The following is a 17,890-nucleotide window of genomic DNA, read 5'->3' on the forward strand; positions in this document are numbered from 1 at the left end:
TGCATTGTTCTTTTGCAACGGATTCGATGGGCCTGTTTAGGGAGGAAGTCGGCCATTTTGGTTCAAAGCGGGAATTTCCAACAGGTTCTTCAAAAACAAACGCATCCTAAAGATGTTGTCCATTTGCTACTAAATTTGAACCTTGTGTACGATACAGACGAAGCAGCGCCATGTTGCAATACGTTGGACTTTCCGTCATAACCCGAAGCCTTCAAAAGGAATTCGGCCCCTCAAGCAGACTCGTAATCTTCTCGACAAGATGACATTTGGTGCGACGGATTTGTCTATCATGAGCAGAGCCACGAAAAAAAGTCTCATGAAGCTGTGCCTAAAAAGACACAAGATGTCTGCCATTTTGCTGCCCTCCTGCACATTTCACTCGGGTTCCTTTTAGGGTATGACTGCTATGGCAATTTTGCGACTGATGCCGATACTGGGGCTTAAAAAAACGGATACGGTGGCAGATATTTGAATTTGGTTTCAAATGTAGAGCGTCAAACTCAAAGTTGTCCAAAGAATTGGTTTCCCCGCTCCGCCGATGTTTCCGGAAAGTATAAGGACCAAAAGCGGAGGTTCGCCAGGTTCAGACTGGACTCTGGAGGTGGGGGATTAAAGGTGGCGGGGCGAGTCACGGGTCCAAGTGGACCTCCGGCGTCGTTTGGCGCTGACTCTGTCGTGCACAGCAGCCGGCGGGACGCGATGAGGTCGGCCGCATCACATGGCGGGGAAGGTAGTGGGGGGGGGGGGGGGGGGCGAGGGTTTGGGGACGGGGGGTCAGACCAAAGCTGACTGAGAGTCGGACAGAAGATTAGGAATCTGATCAAAGCCGCCTTTGAGTGCGCCGAGGTTGACAAAGCACGATGAAGATTATGCCGTGCCAAACGGAGTTCACGCTTTTGTAACTTCAATTTTGGCTTGGAAAGCAAAATCATCATCATCATCATCATCATCATCATCAAGTTATTATTATTATAATCGACTAAGCTACAACTGCTAACAAAAAAAACTGGTAAATTGAGGCAGTCGTAAGCCAAGTTAAAACGTGCTAGCATGTGGCTAAGGCTAACGGCAGCAGCGGTTTGGACTGGTCGCCGTAAACGTGTCAAGCGCTCGGATCCCCAAAGGCCTCGTGAAAAGGCACGGCCGACTGCCCGCCCGCCCTCCCGCCCGCCACGCTCGGCCTACAATGGCCGCCTTGTGCCACTCAACTTTTGGGGTATTTCCCCTTTGAACCCGCGTTTTCTTTTTATACGTCCTCATTTCCTCCATCGGCCTATTTCTGGTCCTTCAACAGCGAAAACTCAATTTTCTTGGCATGTTTTCCATTTTGGTTCTCTGGTTTTGATGGGGGGGGGTTAAGAATGTGCTTCCTTCCACGCTACCGTCTCGTTCATAAAAAACGAAACAAAAGGTTTTAAACGTACTTTCTGTTCTGCCACAAAGTTTGCCGCAATCTCCCGTTTGTGACAAGCCTCGTGTTATGTTGTGGGTCTACCTGACCAGGTAGAAATATTGGAAAAGATACAAACAAAACAAACTTACTCTTGATGAGTGATTCTTGTATTTGTACTAAATATTGACTGGTTTTGTTGATTGATTGATTTTGATTTACACAGCAGGTCAACGTGATCATAAAAAAAAAAAAAGATCCAAAAACTTCTCCTGTTGACTTTGCTCTTCTCTTGATGTATGATTTTCGGACTTGTGCTACTCTTTGTATTGACTTTTGACCAAAATTGAGCCATTGTAAAAAGGTTTTTAAAAAGTATAAATAAATAAATAAATGAATCAATCAATAAAAACGTTTTTTTTTTTTTAAATTAAAAGTCTTCTGCTGACCGCGTTCTTCACTTGATGCATGATTCGAGTCGTCTTGCACTATCAGCATTTATTGACCAGTAGCCAACGGGTCAAATTGACCCGCTGTAAAAAGGTTTTCAAAATGTAAAAAAAAAAAATCTTTCAAAAATAGTCTTCTGCTGACTTCGGTACGAGCAAGACTTTAAGCGTTGACTCACGAGTCGTCAAAACCGAAAAATGTCTTCAAACTTCTGTTAGCTGAACGTGTTACGGCGTCACCGCCTTTAAGTGGACTCAGCGTGACTTCAGTATTCATGACATCATCGTATCTGGACACTTTAGTGTGATCACGTAAGGGGATGTTGGGGTCCAAGGTGGGGGGGGGGGGGGGGGGGGGCTTGGGAGAGGCTGTCCGCATGAAGGGTCTGGCCTGCAATCAGCAATACCTCACACAATACTTGCTTCTAAGAGGTTCTGTCTTTTTTTAATTTATTTTTTATCTGATGTTAAGGGTGAGAATTTTCCCAGCCGTGCATGTTTGACTCCATCCTTGACTGTTCGCTGGACTTTGACATTGTGCCGTCAGACGTTATTAGAAGCCAAGACGGGAAGCGGTAGCGTAGCGCAGGAAGCCGCCGGCCTCGGCGCTATTGTCAAGACGGAGAAAGCGGACGTTCTGCCGGAGACGATACACGACGGGGGGGGAAGTGGACGTCTGAGGCCCCAGGTTCAAACAAACGCAACAAACAATCTGAGGGCGGATAAAGTAGCTGGTGGCGTTAGCGCTTAGCGACACATTTGCAGCCGCTTTCCACAAAACGCACGGCGGCCGCCATCTGGGCAGCTTGTGTTTCACGCGCTCCACACGCCGATTTTTATAGGCTCATAAACAAGCGCGACGATGAAGTCAACACCACCGAGGCGAATTCCAGCCAAGCACGTAACGGCCACTTGACATCCTTTTTTTTTTTTCTCCTCAGCGTGGAGGATTTAAAAAAGGATCTTGACCAGACGCAACCTGATCTAACGAGATAAGACCGGACGTGACGAGACTTGAGCAGATGTCGGGATGGAAATTGAAAACCGGGTCCCGGCAATTTGATTCTTAGGAAGTGTTTGTTCGCTTGCCTGATGATTCCATTTGTTGCTCCCTCTTATTGACAAACATTATTATTATTATTATTGCTGGGTTTCTGTGTGAAAAACAAAAGCAGGTCCTCTGCTGGAGCAACTTTGCAGGGTGTCCGTATGAAAACACGATTCTGCACGTCCCGTCAATTACGCAGCGAAGGCAGGCAGACTATTTGCGCCTTTCTGTAATCCTTGGCTCCTCCCTCCTAATAAAGCGGCTAATGACTCAGCGTCCAGGCTCGCTCCCTCAACTCAACCAAACCAAAGGCGTACGCCAGATGGAGATTTTCTGTCACGCTCCTTAGATCAGCGCCGATTATTTGCCGCTGCCCGCTTCCTGTTGCGCCAGCCAACAGTAACACGTGGCCTAACACGGCACATTTAATATGCGGGGAGTTTAACTTTTAATTTTGTTTGAAAGTTGCCATGGAGACCGAGCGTGCACCTGCGGTCGCGCCGCCGGTGGGACAGGACGACTCCTCTTAAAGCAATACGTGGATTATTTCATGTTAATGAAGCTAAATGACTTCTTGACCTTTGAACTCGAGTGGTCTGATGAGAGCGAGGCTGCGGTGTGACAAATAACGCACGGACGGTGGAGGGAACGTGCATTCGCGTCTGCGACACAGTGAAATTACTCAGACAATGTACTTAAGCATAAAAAAAAACAATTTGGTAAAAGTAGCCTTCTGTACATTCACTGAAAGCTCCCGGAAAGCCGTTTGACTGCATTTTAACTGATTTTGCCGGAATATTCTCTCCTACTGCTATAAAAACATATGGAACTTAGCAAAAGAAAGATCAGAGTAAAGTACATTTCTGTCTGTTTCCATTTTGCAGCAATTAGCATTAGAATATAGCCTAAGTTTCATCATTATTCACAAATAGAGCTGTGGGTAAATGAGCTTTTTGCAACATGGCCCTGGTTGATTTCTTATACTCTGCTGCCACCTGCTGGCCGTGTTTGTAATAACTACCATTGCTTTTCAACGACCTTCAGGTCAGAGGCTGCATAAAAGCCTTTTGTATGCTCGAGCATTTATAACAAATAACGTATAAGTACGTTTTTGGGAGTGAAGGACAACGTATGAAAACCGCATCGTCACGAACGGAGATTCGCCACCTCATCTTTCTTCTCCGTCTCAAATCCATCCATTGTTTTGGTACGTTGGTTTGACTTTCATGCTCTCAAAACAAAATGATGTTAACGCTGTCAAGTGACAAAAAAAAAAGAAGCTAAATTAGCTCATGCTAACAACTTGGAAATCATCATATAATAAGGCCATGAATGGGGAATATCTTGCTCCACGAGTGTCGTTCCACCACGGAGGTTAAAAAAGTGACAAGGGGTAGAAAGTATCTATTTTGTGCACACGCACGCCAGTGATTGTTAGCAGATGATGTGGGGGAGGTGAAATGATTGGTCGCCCATCTACCCACCTTTTTGCGCTCTGAGAGACAAAAGATTGTGCTGACTTTTACCTCATTCTTTGTGCGTGTGCGTGTGTGCGTGCGTGCGTGCGTGCGTGTAAGAGGAGAGAGAGCGAGAGAGAGAGAGCGAGAGAGAGAGAGAGAGAGAGGTTTAAGTGGGGGTGGAAAGAGACTCGTGCCTAACACACCCAAGTCCTTCCCCCATTCAGCTGATATAGCAGCTGTTGTGTGTGTGTGTGTGTGTGCGTGTGCACGTGTGCGTGTGCGCGTGTGCCCCTTCAAGCACTGTTTAATTGGATCATTTTGGAAACAAAAGGCTCCATTTAAAGCTGCCGCACCGAGTGCTAATATTAAAGTCATTTAATGTTGGGTACAAAAATATATATTGATGTAATAGAAATACAAGTAACAAATTAAATCACCAAGTTAGGGTGAATTAGTGAACTTCAATGGAGTATAAAATCTCCACCAAGACCGCTAAGGAAGTCCAACTCAAAGCGTTGTTTGTTGGAGATGCTTGTGTTCCACTCCAGTCCTGAAGGGGGCAGTGATGATGCACATCGTAACATGAACTGACAGTCGTTGATTTCTATAGACATAAAAAAAAGCAGGATGACGTTCAGTCGTCTTCAGCAAATCTTAGGCTGAGCTTCAAAAACTTCCTGTTTTCATTTTTCTTCTTTCCAATTTGCAAAATCGTTTGCACCCAAAAACGAATGGAGTCAAAACAAAAGAGAGAAATAGCGGGGAGGTGCTTTCTGTAAGCAATCTTTTTGTCACAGCAATAAGTGCGGTTCAAAATAGGGCCTGCGACTCAAGGACCAACGTTCGATTCCAGTCTGCCAAAAATGCTTCCGCGGCTTCAATGAGTCGCTGACGGTGAGCTCACTTCAAATTATTTGGGGGGGAAAACATTCAATGATGCCGTCCATCATGTCTTATCATAAAATACACACAGGCCCCCCCCCCCCCCCCCCCGCATGGCCCCCCACGCACCCCCCATCGGGACAGTCTCTCCCTTTTTCCCTCCCTGCCGTCCTTAGAGGCCTGTTGCCACGGTTACGGCTGAATGACGACTCCGACCTATTGAAAGACATCGCACCCCAACCTTTGCGCGCACGCACACACATACGCGGACGTTATCTGTATGACATCAGCGCAGGCGTCCTTCACATGAGCTACAGGGTGACAAATGTTCGAACCCGCTACACACGCGCGCACACGCACACACGCGCGTGAGAGCGGGAGGTGGTGATGAAGTGGCCCCTCCCCCTCCTCCTTCGCACCCTCTTCTCTCACATCCATCATCACCATGGCGACCGTCATCCCTTCGCGTTGCGTTCGCTGACACGTCTCTTGTTTCTTTAGGGAATCGGGATTGAGGAAATTCCTGCGTGCGTGTGCGCAACGCCATCAATAATTCCTGCTGACACATTTTTTTCCCCTGAATAACGTTCGTGACGACTGTTGGGGAAACGTTTAAACGGAAACCAACAGACACTTTATTAGGGACACCCCGCTGTTGCAAACGAATGCGAGCGCTATGCCAATAATGAGGTCAACGAGTGAAGGTTGCAAATTTGGGATTGAAGACGAGGTTGGCGAAGGTTTAGGCTTGCAAAGGAGAGAATAAGGTTTTTAAAGCATTCTTAGGGTTTCAAAGTTGGGTTTCAAGGCACGGCCAAGGATTCAAGTCAAGGTCATCAATTCAAAATAGGATCTCAAGCCAGTTGACGGTTTGAAATCAGAAACACTAGTTATGCTTTTATAGGAATGGTTAGGGTTTGAAATGAGGCTTTTAAAGGGATTTGAAGGCCGGATTTTTCTCGTTGCTGTCCCTTTAAGTCAGGGTTAAGAATTCAAATCAGGGTTTGGACTAAGGCGGGGTTACAGTTTAGGCCTCTTTTGTCTGAAAACAATCGGAAAACGGAGGTCAGCTCCAAAAGTCCCCTTCCAAAAGTTGCGGCGACTTTTGACTTGGCTGACGTCGCCGCGACTTTACAAGACCAGCGAGAGTGCGCGAGACCCTCCAACTTTCAAAGAGGACTTTTTCTTTTCCTGCTGCCGTATCTGTGATCTCACAATCGGGACGGGGTTTGTGTGCTTTGGCATCCCGGGCGGGACAATCGAGCCGCACGCCATATTCGGGAGGCGGGAAGGAGGATGTCACGTGACTCAGCGGGCCAATTATTTGGGGAAACCAAAAACTCCTGGCTGCGTTGTTGCTGACCCTTGACACACAAATAAACACGCGTGCGCGCGCGCACACACACACACACACACACACACACACACACACACACACACACACACACACACACACACACACACACACACAAGTTGGGTTTACATTTCTAGTGGGGACATCTCATTGACACAATGCATTTTTTAGACCCTAACCCCAACCAAAACCCAATTCAAACCTAAACTCTAAAACTAAAAAAAAAAAAAAGACTCACGGGGACCACCAGAATGTCCCCACGAGGACACAGGTGTCCCCACAATGATAGTAAAAACTTAGAAAAGTTAAAAAAAAGAGAAAAAAATGTGACTGACAAGAAAAAGGTCCAAATGTCATCAGAATAAAAAAAAATTGAGTGGAAAGAAAACATCTTTCAAATCTTAAGAGAAAAGTTTTCGTTTTTTTAAGTTGTGAAAATATTTTTGAGCAAAAAAAAACAAAACAAGTATTCTAGCATTGCTGTCTTGTGTTGTATTGTTTTGCAAGTGTTATTATCAAAGAGTTGTCAATAGTGCGCACACCCCGAGCAGCCTGATTGTAATTGCGTGAGCTTTCAAGGCGTCGGCAGCTGTGAGGCAATTATGCGGTGGAACCCGATCGGGATTCCCGTCACGTCCAAAAGAGCAGCTGTTGCTCGCTCGGCCTCTCAAACAGTCAAATCTAATTTATAATTAGTATGTTATACTTTAAAAAAAAATTCTGAGCACATTTTTACGGTTGTATTCAGGCAAGAATTAAAAAAAAAAAAGAAGATTTTTCTAGGGATGGGTGAGTACTGATACCAGGTATCGGTATCGGAGTGAACGCTTGACTCTTTCCTGACTGACCAACCAGCATGTCGACGTTTTCAAAGCCATCTTGAAGAAAAAAAGCGTCGGATTTGCCCGAATGATGGCAAATCGCGGCTGCGGGCAGAAGACGCTCGGCGGCCGCCGCTGAGTCCGCTCGATTGTGCACGCTTGGCTTTTATTGCAAGAAGGTAAAAGCTGTTAAGCAGCAAAATTGCTCCTTGGTTGCCATTCTCACGACCTCCGCCTTCTCAGGATGTCACAAGCTTGCACACGCACGCACATTGCTTGCCCTGCCTGGGAAGGAAACCGAAAGGTGGCGGCGCCGAGCTCGGCCGGTGGTGCGAATTTGGCAAGAGAAAAATGGCGACTTCCTTTCTTTCTGTCCTGTCAACGGCGTAAACGCCGGCAACACTTTTTCAGTGACTTTACAGCTAACGAGTCCCTCCGCAAGATGGGCCCCCGGGGGGGTCAATTGGGTTCGTTGGCTGGCAATAAAATAAATTAAAAAAACGCAATAAAGGCTGACTGAGATCTTGCCAGAGCACCTGCAGGGAAGCCGAGCGGACGCGCACTCGTAGCGAGGCAAAGATTTGAAGAAAACAACAAAATCCATTTTGGAGGCAAAATGGCGTTTTTCAGAGGACAAAAGATTGGAAAAAAAAAGAACGTTTTTTATTCCTACACTAATAATATTTTTTTAATTATTATTTTTCAAGATTTTTTTTTTTAGAGAAAGTCACTTTTTTTTAAACAAACAAACAAAAAAAATTCACATTTTTTATTTAAACAGCAGTGAACGAAAAAAAATAGAAAACACAGGATCTCAAAAGAAAAGTCAATTTTTGAGTCCAGATTTGACTCTGGTGTTGCAATTGGTAGCAAAGGTCCAATTTAGTCAGCACTACTAACAATCCCAAAACCCAAGACTTGAATCATCCAAATCGGTCTTTCTACCAGTCCGAGCTACCAAACAAGCACCCGAAAATCAACAAATACCGCGTGCTGCTTAGCACCGACTAATTCTTATGTCGGGTTTGAAAAATCTAAAACGATTTCAAAACCAGTTCTATGCAATCACAAGCAGGATCACCAGAACTAGAAACCAGGAGCACTCGCTTTGAGCTGGAGGAGTTCGTGCAATAGAGGCAGAAAATGGAAGCCTTACCTGGAGGAAGCAGGTCCCGGGTCGGGTGTTCTCCTCGATGGTGGCGTTGTAGAAGCTCCTGGAGAAAACGGGCGCGTTGTCGTTGGCGTCCTGCAGCACCACGTCCACCCGAGCCGTGGACGACAGCGGCGGTCGCCCGCCGTCCGTCGCCACCACCGTCACGCTGGGCGACGGCTCCGACTCGAAATCCAGGGCGGCGGCCGTGGTGATGATCCCCGTCACCGGGTCCACCGAAAACCAGTCCGAGTGGGAGTTCTTGAGCTTCAGGAGACTATAGCGGATTTCTCCGTTGGGACCCTGGTCCTTGTCCCGGGCGGTGACTTGAAGGACAAAAGATCCCGGGTAGACCACCTCGGGGATGGTCTGTCTGTAGGCCCGCTGGTCAAACAGAGGCGGGTTGTCGTTGACGTCCGTCACGCGGATGGTGAACGAGGACTCGGCCCTGAGCGGCGGCGTACCCGAATCGGTAGCCATCACCCGCAGGTCGTAGGAGTCGCGCTCCTCTCGGTCCAGAACCTGGTCCACGTAGATCAGGTAGATAATACTGTCCTTGGTGGTGAGAGCAAACTTTCCGTCGCCGCCCTCCAGCGACACGTTGACGTTGGCATACTCGCCGTAGTCCGGGTCGGTGACAGAGATGCGGGCCACGTACTGACCCGGCTGGGCGCCCTCCGAGATTCTCGGGGAGCCGTCCTCGCTCAGGAAGATGATGGTCATGGTGGGCAGGTTGTCGTTGTAGTCGCGCACATGAATGGTCACAAAAGCGTTGGTCACCTGGGAAAGAACCAGAAACAACATTTGCTAGAATATCTTCAGGAAAAAACCTGAACTCTTGGAGTCTGGCTTGCAGTCAAAAGATCTGGGTTCAAATTTCGACTGTTGATCAGTCCATTGTTTGACTACAAGTGGCTCTACCTGGCCACCACGCTAATGTTTGTCTCTACAGTATCGGTGCCCCGCGACCAGTTTCTAGACCGTAACTGGCGTTTTACCTCCGGGTGACTGGCGTTGTCCCTGGCCTGGACCACCAGCTCGTGGACTCTCTTGAGCTCGTAGTCCAGCGGTCTGTTCAGCGTGATGACTCCAGACTTGAGGTCTATGACGAAGTAGCGCTCAGGATCGCTTTGCCGCCGGTTGATCTCGTAGAGAACCAGTCCGTTGTCCCCCTCATCCTGGTCTGCGGCGAAGACCTGCAAAAAAAAAACCCTTTCAGAAATCAAACAACCCAACCAGAGGTGACTTGAGTCCGACCCATTTTTACACGTGGGACACAAGTTCACTGACCTGTAGGATGCTGCTTCCTTGGGGGAGACTCTCTGAAATGATGGCGTGGTATCGGCTCTGGTTGAAGACCGGCGCGTGGTCGTTGACGTCTGTCACAGCTACCTCCAGAGTCATGGAGCCCACCCTCTTGGGCGAGCCCCCGTCAAAGGCCTCGAGGACCAGGGTGTAAGTTGAACGTTTCTCCCGGTCCAGGAGTCCGCCGACAACCAGGTCCAGATACAGCGCCTTATTAGCCGCCCTCTTGGTCTCCAAACGGAACACCTGGCCTACGTTTCCCTCCCGGATTGCGTACCCTTGCGTAGTGAACTGGTCCTTGTCCGCATCGCCGGCTGGGTCCAGGGAAAACCGAGTCCCCACGGCGGTGTGCTCGGGGATCTTGAGATGACCTTCGCCTTTGGGGAACTGCGGCGCGTGGTCGTTGATGTCGTTGAGGGTGACAGCCACCTGGATGGTGACGCCGGTCATGGTGACGGCGATGAAACTGTAGCGGTCTCTCTGCTCGCGGTCCAGGCGGCGGGCCGTGGTGATGATCCCGGTGGTCTCGTCAATGTTTAAGTCGCTGCCCACGCCCGTCCCCTCGTGGTCCGAGATGAAGTAGAGGCTAGCGGACTCGCCGGGCGGCAACCCGGCGCTGATGTCCCCGACGACGGTGCCCGCCGGCTGCTCCTCGTCCAGCTGCAGCTCCAGCGCCCCTAAGACGGCGGCGGGGGACCGGAGCAGGACAAGTAAGCAGATGAGCGGTCGCCAAAGAAGAGAGCGGAAAGACGGGCCGCGGGGCCGCCGTCGCGACCCTTCGCTTCTCAAAGACATGGCTCAGCTGCACCTGGACACAAAGACAAATCAGAAACTTCAACAACCCGTTTGGCTCAAGGACTGGTAGCCATTTTGACTGAAGCAACCCCCTTCGCTCCCGGCTGTTTGACTGGATTTTGACTGATTTTTGCACGACCCACAGAATATTGTGTTCTATTGCTATCAAAACATGGAAGCTACCAAAAGAAAGATTAGAGTCTCTTGATTCATCAGGAAAAAAAAAGGTATATTTCTGTTTACTCTTTGCAGCAATTAGCATTAGAATGTAGCTAAGCTTCATCATTATTCACAAATCTATTGAAAACACTGGCAAAAAGTGCTTGTTGCAACATGGCCCTGGTGGATCTCTTTTGCTCTGCTGCCACCTGCTGGCCGTTTTTGTAATAACTACCACTGCTTTAAGCCACCTCTTCATGTAAGAAGCTGCATCAAAGCCTTCTGCTCTTGCATAAAACAAAACAAAAGACGTGTAAATACATTTTGAAGGACAAGTGATTAAAAAACGTTGGCGACCAGTCCATAGCCGGTCTATAGGATTCCAGTGATTGGCTCTGAACTGGACTCGACTTTTAGCAGAATGCGAAATTGAAACACAGGCTCAGAAGTGAAATATTTCTCTTTCAAGTTGACGATTTACGAAGACGGAATATTTGTCGGGTGATCAAAGAGTGCGCGAGCGTCCGTCGGGAGACGACGGGGCACGCGTAGCCTCCATCCTCGCGCTACAGCGCTACATAAATAGAAAGGCTTGACAGACGGACACATAGCTGTCACGCTACACGCGGTCACGGGTCGGCGGCGATCGGCGGGAAATCCTTCCAATCAAAACATCCCGCCATGACGGAAACCCGCCGAGCTAGCGTTAGCCGACAGTCGGCCAAAGGTGTCGTGCAACAGCTCCCGTGGCGCAAATAAAATTTGGATGCTGAACCCTAGGAATGTCCTGCACATCTGCCGCGCATCCAGCCGAGTCTAACGAGCTAACCGCTAGCTCAGGGTTAGCATCCCAATATTAAAAAAAAAAGACAAAAAAAGAGAGACAAAACTGACTCTTCAGTCTTTTGTAACTTTAGAAAGACAGCTCAAGGTTTTGACAATGCTGTAACCTGTTAAAAATATGAACAACACACAAAAAATGACAATATGTAGAACTTCTTGGTTGTTATTTTCGATATCCTCAATTTCTTTGGGCTAATGTTTGGAAAGTCAATGTCACAAAAACAATTCAATGTTGGAATCATGTGGTGACAAGAATCTTTGACTCGTTATGATCTACTCGTCTGACCTGCTAATGCTAACTAGTGCGCTACTCGCGGCACTTTTACAGAGGTGGCAAATCCAGGTCCAGAAAGTTAAAACCCTGCCACAGTTTGGCTTTAGCCCCAGGTTAGCTAGCTAGCTAGCTCCCATGCTAGCTAGCTCCCTAGCTAGCTCCCATGGTGCTCGTTTACCTGTTACGCAGCTATTTAGCTAGCTAGCATCAGGGGCTAAAGCCAAACACTACATTACATTGTAATCACTTATAGTAATTGATTAATAATTAATTAATACATTTATAATACAACATGTTAGTGGGAGGCTTCCATTTTCAGTATTGTTATTTGCAGTATCGTTGACTTTTTTTACTCAATATTTGAACATCCAACCTCACAAGAAGAACTCAATGTCGGAATCGTGTGGCAACACGTTTTTGGTTTTCCCAAACAAAAAGAAACACTTCTTGGGTGCTTTTTTGCAGTTTCCCTTTCTTTGACTTCTTCTCTCACTTTTGTTATTGAGCTCAAATCACTTTTGGATGTCATTTTTTTTTGGACATGCTACTTGAGATATATTGTGAGCAAATAGAAAAGGTGATTTACGAGGCAGCACCGGCGCTGGTCTTGCCTCTGACCGGGACCACATGTGCTAGATTTAGCAGCCCCCCGAGGAGGCCCCATTAATAATCCGTCTATGGGTCCCCCGGGACGCGGAGGGGGGCCCGGGGACGGCCGGCCCTCCGTTACGCTGGCTGCTCTCCACATCTGGAGGCCGACACGACACGACACGACTTCTTGTCGCTTGCCTGAAGCCTCCAAGTGGCGTATTGTTCGGAATATTGACATTGTTGGTTTTTGTTCTCCGCACGCTGATGAATTTTCGTTTTTCATTTTTTCCACTTGTTTGGTTTGGCCGAAAGGGAGCGCGGCTGCTTCTGCAGAAAGCGTTAGAGCGACCGGTCGCCCGACCGGTCGGCCAGGACGATGACGGAGAAGACGCCCGTCTGGATTTGCCAGCGTGCCGGCACAAAAGATTTTCCTCTCAGCCAAAATCCACACATTTTGATCCCCCTCAGAGGTCGGCCATTTTGCCGCTCGCTGTCGACTGAAAATGACATCACGTGACCAGAGCCAGAAAACAGGGGAGCCGTGATTGGTCGTCGCCGCTGACGTCATTTCCAGTCGACAGCCAGCGGCAAAATGGCCGCTGCTTGAGATCAAAAGTACTGCTATTCATGTTTGTTCTCTGATTTTGACCGCATGTGCGGCAGCGATGGTTGTGCTCCATAAATAGCACCGAGTTTAAGAAGTTCAAATAAGTTGAAAGTGTTGAAAAGTAACACTTGAAGGAGTTCAAGCGAAAGAAGCCACAAAGCAGCAGAAGAGTTGAAAATGAGCTCATTTCAAATTCAGCATATTGAGCCGCGAAATACATAAAAAAAAAAAGAAGCTGCCTGAGGCCTCTTGGCTTGACCAATGCGAATGGTGACCTCTGAACCCGCAAGGTCAAGCACGCACACACTAAAACCAGCCATATGTGTGTCTGTGCTTGCAATTTATTCAAAATTCAAAAAAGTCCAAATCTCAACCAAAAAGGAGAAACGTTGCCAAACACGCTAGCAGATGACCAACGCGAATGATCGATGCCACCTGCTTCTTTTTTTTTCAGACCGATACCAGTCGGAGTAATCAACCCTTGTGTACTCACAGATTACTGATACCACCGGCACTTTTGATCCGTAAATCTTCTATAAAAACAATCATGGATCGTTCCAAAATATAGACCTTTTGTTTATTTCTGATTAAAAAATATATATATATATTTTGTAATTGAACAAAAGTGCAAATAAAACTGACAACTTTTTAAAAAACAGGATTTTTTACAAACTCAAAACGAGAAAAAAATACCACCACCATCCTAATAAAAGAATGTAAGCATGAATATAAACAAGACATAAATTGCATCTTAATGAGCATTTGAGAGGATTGACATGGATGCAATTCACTCGAGTCACCTTCTGTCAGCCACGCATGCCATTTACTATGCCATCGGTATCGGCAGCCTCTTCAAGTACTCGATACCTCCAAATAAAGCTGGCATCAGGCCAATATCGGTACTCGACCATCTCTCGTGACCGATGCAACAAAGACGCCGTCCCGCCTGTCGTTTTGCGTGTCTTTGAAAATCGTAGCTGCCATCTTGTCCCGGCAGCCACTCGCTGTCTGGAAATCGTGCGACTGCGTCCACTCCTGGCCCGCCTCCTTTTTATTGGACGGATGGCGATCGCAAGTTGAGCCTTCATGAAAAAGTCATGAGGCGACATACGAGCCGAGACCAGTCATCCTTTGTTTTTCCACTTGTACTTGCTGCAGTCATTTCGAGCTTGCAAGTCTTTATTTGAACTCGGGTGGTCAAAAACAGTGCCTTCATTTTCAGTTCATTTAAAGTTCCTTTAAGGACATTCTAATATATATTTATTTTTACGCGCAATTAATGATCTTCCCTTACTTGGACAGCCTGTACTGGGGGGATTCCAGTTGCAGCAGAAACGTCGGCGTCAAGGATGTCGTCATCATGCACATATTTGTGGAGGCGGGGTCAAGTTGTATTTTACAATTTAAAAAATGTGCAGGATTTCACAAGTTACTTCATGTTCAAGATGAGATAGCTCTTAATATGAAAAGAAAAATGAGCTCTCAACAATGTCTTAAAAATGCAATGATGCCATCTAGTGGCAGAAAAATTACTGCAACGCAAATCTATATCACTCTTGTTTTGTTTTGTTTTTACAGTACAGTACTAACTCAATTTTATGGATTATTATGAAATTGCTGTATTTATTCATGACTAAAAGATGCAGCCATATTTCTATGAGTTTAACATTGATTTTATTTTATTGTACATTTAGAACAATATTTGCCATCATGAATTAACTATTGAAGTCATGCGATTAATCAGGATTTAAAAAAAAAAGTAATCGCCTGACAACCCTAATTTGAACGTATTTTTATCATTTATAAATTTATTTCTCAATATTTTCCATCAATTTGTAGCACTTCTTTTAATGTTGAAACAGCAAATTGCACCAAATGTCCCTCAGAGACACATTCCTGCTTTTCTCCGCCGCGGCGACCAACGGCGCCTCCGTTGAGTCCGTTGTCGACCGTGGCGACGAGCGGCAGCTGCCATGGCAACGGCACCCCCCCCCCCCCTCCCTCAGGGGCGACGCTAATCAAATGCGCCGCCCCTGAGGGAATTCTCATCGATTGGCCGCCAATGGCGAGGCCAGACGACCTGGACGAGAATCCTCAACGGCGTGCAAGGCAAATTGGCTGCCGTTGTTGACGGAGGTGGACGATAGCGTGCGTGCGTGCGTGCGTGCGTGCACATGTGCGTGCGTGCGTGCGTGCGTGCGTGCACATGTGCTGAGTCACTTTTCCGACATTTGTCCTCGTAGGATTTCCCAGGCCCAAGAAAGACAATGCAGGAAAAAACAAAAGTCAGGACACAATCAGCGAGATGTTGTAACAATGCGAGTGTCAAACGTGATGAAATGTGGTCTTGGTTTGGACTTCAAGACCCTGGAAAGAGAATTTGGAAAGGACTTTTTCCAAGTATGTGAAATAACGTAGCCTAATTGCTGAAAACGAAGACTGGCAACCATGTCGGACTGAATTGCAGACTTTTCCAGCATTTCAGCAGGATTCTCAATTTGACGAATAGAAATCATCACCAATTGTTTGAAATTGGATTTCTTTGAGAGGAACGTCAGCAAAAACAAACACAATCGAACCCATTGCGCCAGAAATCAAACCAATGGAGGGCTTACACGCGCACACGCACACACACAAAGACCAGGCTGTGACTTTTCCCGATAAGCTCCGCACGCACCAACACTTGAGCGCCGCGTCGCTCTGTCTTTAAATCAGTTGCTCATCATTATTTAAAAGCGGCTAATGCTGTCAAGGGGCGTGTTGTGCAGTAGGTGGCGCTGCACAAATCAAATGAGGACAAATATCAGCGACAACGGGGACGCCGGCGGCAATGAAAGAGCTGCTGTAGGCCACAGCTCACATCCCGACGCTCACACGCGGACTAACCAGCCAATCAGATTCCCGCCCTGGTGTCACTCACTGAGTCGCGCCCCTTAAAGGCACACATCGGATTGATGGCATTTGAATCCTTTTTATTAGGACGCTCGTGTCTCAGCCGCGTAGAAGACGTGCCGGGATGAGCGATTTTCTTTTTCACTTCACACAACATCCTCACACTTTTTGTCCATCCACAGAGTGTCCCAATACTTTTGGACACATCATGTCATTGTTTTTCACTTCCTGGAAAGTTCCAGGTACTTTTGTCGACATACTTTCCCACGGTGTCCTAATAATAAAACGCCACTCTCGGTATTGTCGTCCACATTGCTGTCCCAATACTTTTACTCATCGGACTTTTTTTTCATTTTTTTTCACTTGTGGTCGTGTCCTATTGTCCATCTTGTTGCATACTTTTTTTCCACTTCCCGGCGGCGTCTCAATACTTTTGTCCATGTCGGTGTCTTGTTATGATTGCTTCCCACTTCTTTCAATTGGTCTGCTTACTTTTCCCACAAAGGTGTCCCGATACTTTTGTTCATCTGGTTCAAAGGTCCAATTATTTTGGACATCTATTTTTTATTTCCCATTTCTTCTTGGAGTCGCAATATTTGTGTCCGTCACTTGTCCTTAAAGAGCGTTTATCAGTTGGTCAAGAGGAAGTCCGATATCAATGCATTTTTCGGACCTGTAACCCATTGGACCTTTTCCAGGTCCTGCGTAAAAGCCAAGGGCAACCAAAATGGAACCTTTCTATCGGTATCACCCCTTGAACCCCCCCCCCCCCCATTGCCCCCCCCCAAAAATATCACATTAGCGCGCCGTCTCTTGTCTGCTGCCGGCACATGCAAAGGTGTGCATTGTGCTAAACTGGCACATCATTTGAGCGCGCGTAGACGTGCGTGTGCACGCATGTGTGCGCGTGCTACTTACATTGACTGTCGTGACGTGCACGCGCGCGCCTCTGGCTGGGTGTCCCCGATCCCGATGTAAAGCCGATCGCGATGCAGGAAAAAAAAGAACGCATTCACAAAATCCACATGGGGGAGAAAGTAGGCCGCTTCCATAAGAGTCGTCCGTGCGCGTGCGCGTGCGCGTCAGGTGCGAGCGCGCGCGTCTGCTTCTTCTCGCCAAATGTGCTGGCTTTTTTGTTCTTGGAACCCGCCTTGTTGCCGTTCCGGCATCCGCACTGGAGCCGAGTGAGGCACGCCGACCGACTGCTGGACTGGCGGGCTGGCTGGAACCTGCTTCCACGAGTCCTCCTCCTCCAGCAGCAGCAGGCCCACGCCCCTGCCTTCCTCCCTCCTCCTCTTCCTCCTCCTCCTCCTCTCCCCCACTTTTGCATGTGGGTAGCCGGCACAAATGGGGGCGGGGGGGGGGGGGGGGGGGGAAAGGGAGGGAGGGAGGTTGTCGGCACTTTGGTGCCCCCCCCCCATCTCCCCGCGGTGGAAGTAAAACGCGCGCGAGACAAAAGGATGCAGAATGAGCAGCAGGCAATGCAGCAAGTCAACGTCACCATTTCACAAAGGTTGCAAAGCATGCAGTCGACACCCTGAAAACGGATTGGTCAAATTACCCCCCCCCCCCCCCCCAAAAAAAAAGGTTGACCAATCTTGCTGGTAGTTCTGTGTCCGACAGATCCTTTGGTACCCACTCGGCCACATTTTTCACTTCGATTCATTCTGTAATGTTTCTGTATTTTTTGTAATCTCATTTCCACCTATTTGTGCAATTTTAAATGTTTTTTATTAATTTTTATTATTTCCCATTTCATTTCCCTCTAAACATTTTTAAATTTCTCCTCGTATATTGTTACCAATATTTTTTGACATTTTCTCCTGGTATTTGTTTCTTTTCGGTTCTTCAATTCATTGAGTATTTGTGC

General features: G+C 47.4%; 1 protein-coding gene and 1 long non-coding RNA gene across 2 annotated transcripts in view; one reads left to right on the top strand and one right to left on the bottom strand.

Annotated features, from left to right (window-relative positions):
* Positions 1-17,316, bottom strand: part of dchs1b (dachsous cadherin-related 1b) — a 44,858-nt gene extending 27,542 nt beyond the window's left edge. The window contains exons 1-4 of the mRNA XM_086098206.1: positions 16,939-17,316; positions 9,845-10,667; positions 9,553-9,750; positions 8,561-9,334 (exon numbers count right to left, since the gene is read on the bottom strand). Of these exons, the coding sequence (XP_085954332.1) occupies positions 8,561-9,334; positions 9,553-9,750; positions 9,845-10,654 (1,782 nt within the window). The 5' untranslated portion in view covers positions 10,655-10,667; positions 16,939-17,316. The remainder of the gene's footprint in view (positions 1-8,560; positions 9,335-9,552; positions 9,751-9,844; positions 10,668-16,938) is intronic.
* Positions 1-17,890, top strand: part of LOC147161253 (uncharacterized) — a 43,705-nt gene that overhangs the window by 7,952 nt on the left and 17,863 nt on the right. The window lies entirely within an intron of this gene.

Source organism: Leptonotus elevatus, chromosome 16, assembly GCF_054856555.1.
Source record: "Leptonotus elevatus isolate MCC_2025b chromosome 16, RoL_Lele_1.0, whole genome shotgun sequence".
Classification (NCBI taxonomy): domain Eukaryota; kingdom Metazoa; phylum Chordata; class Actinopteri; order Syngnathiformes; family Syngnathidae; genus Leptonotus; species Leptonotus elevatus.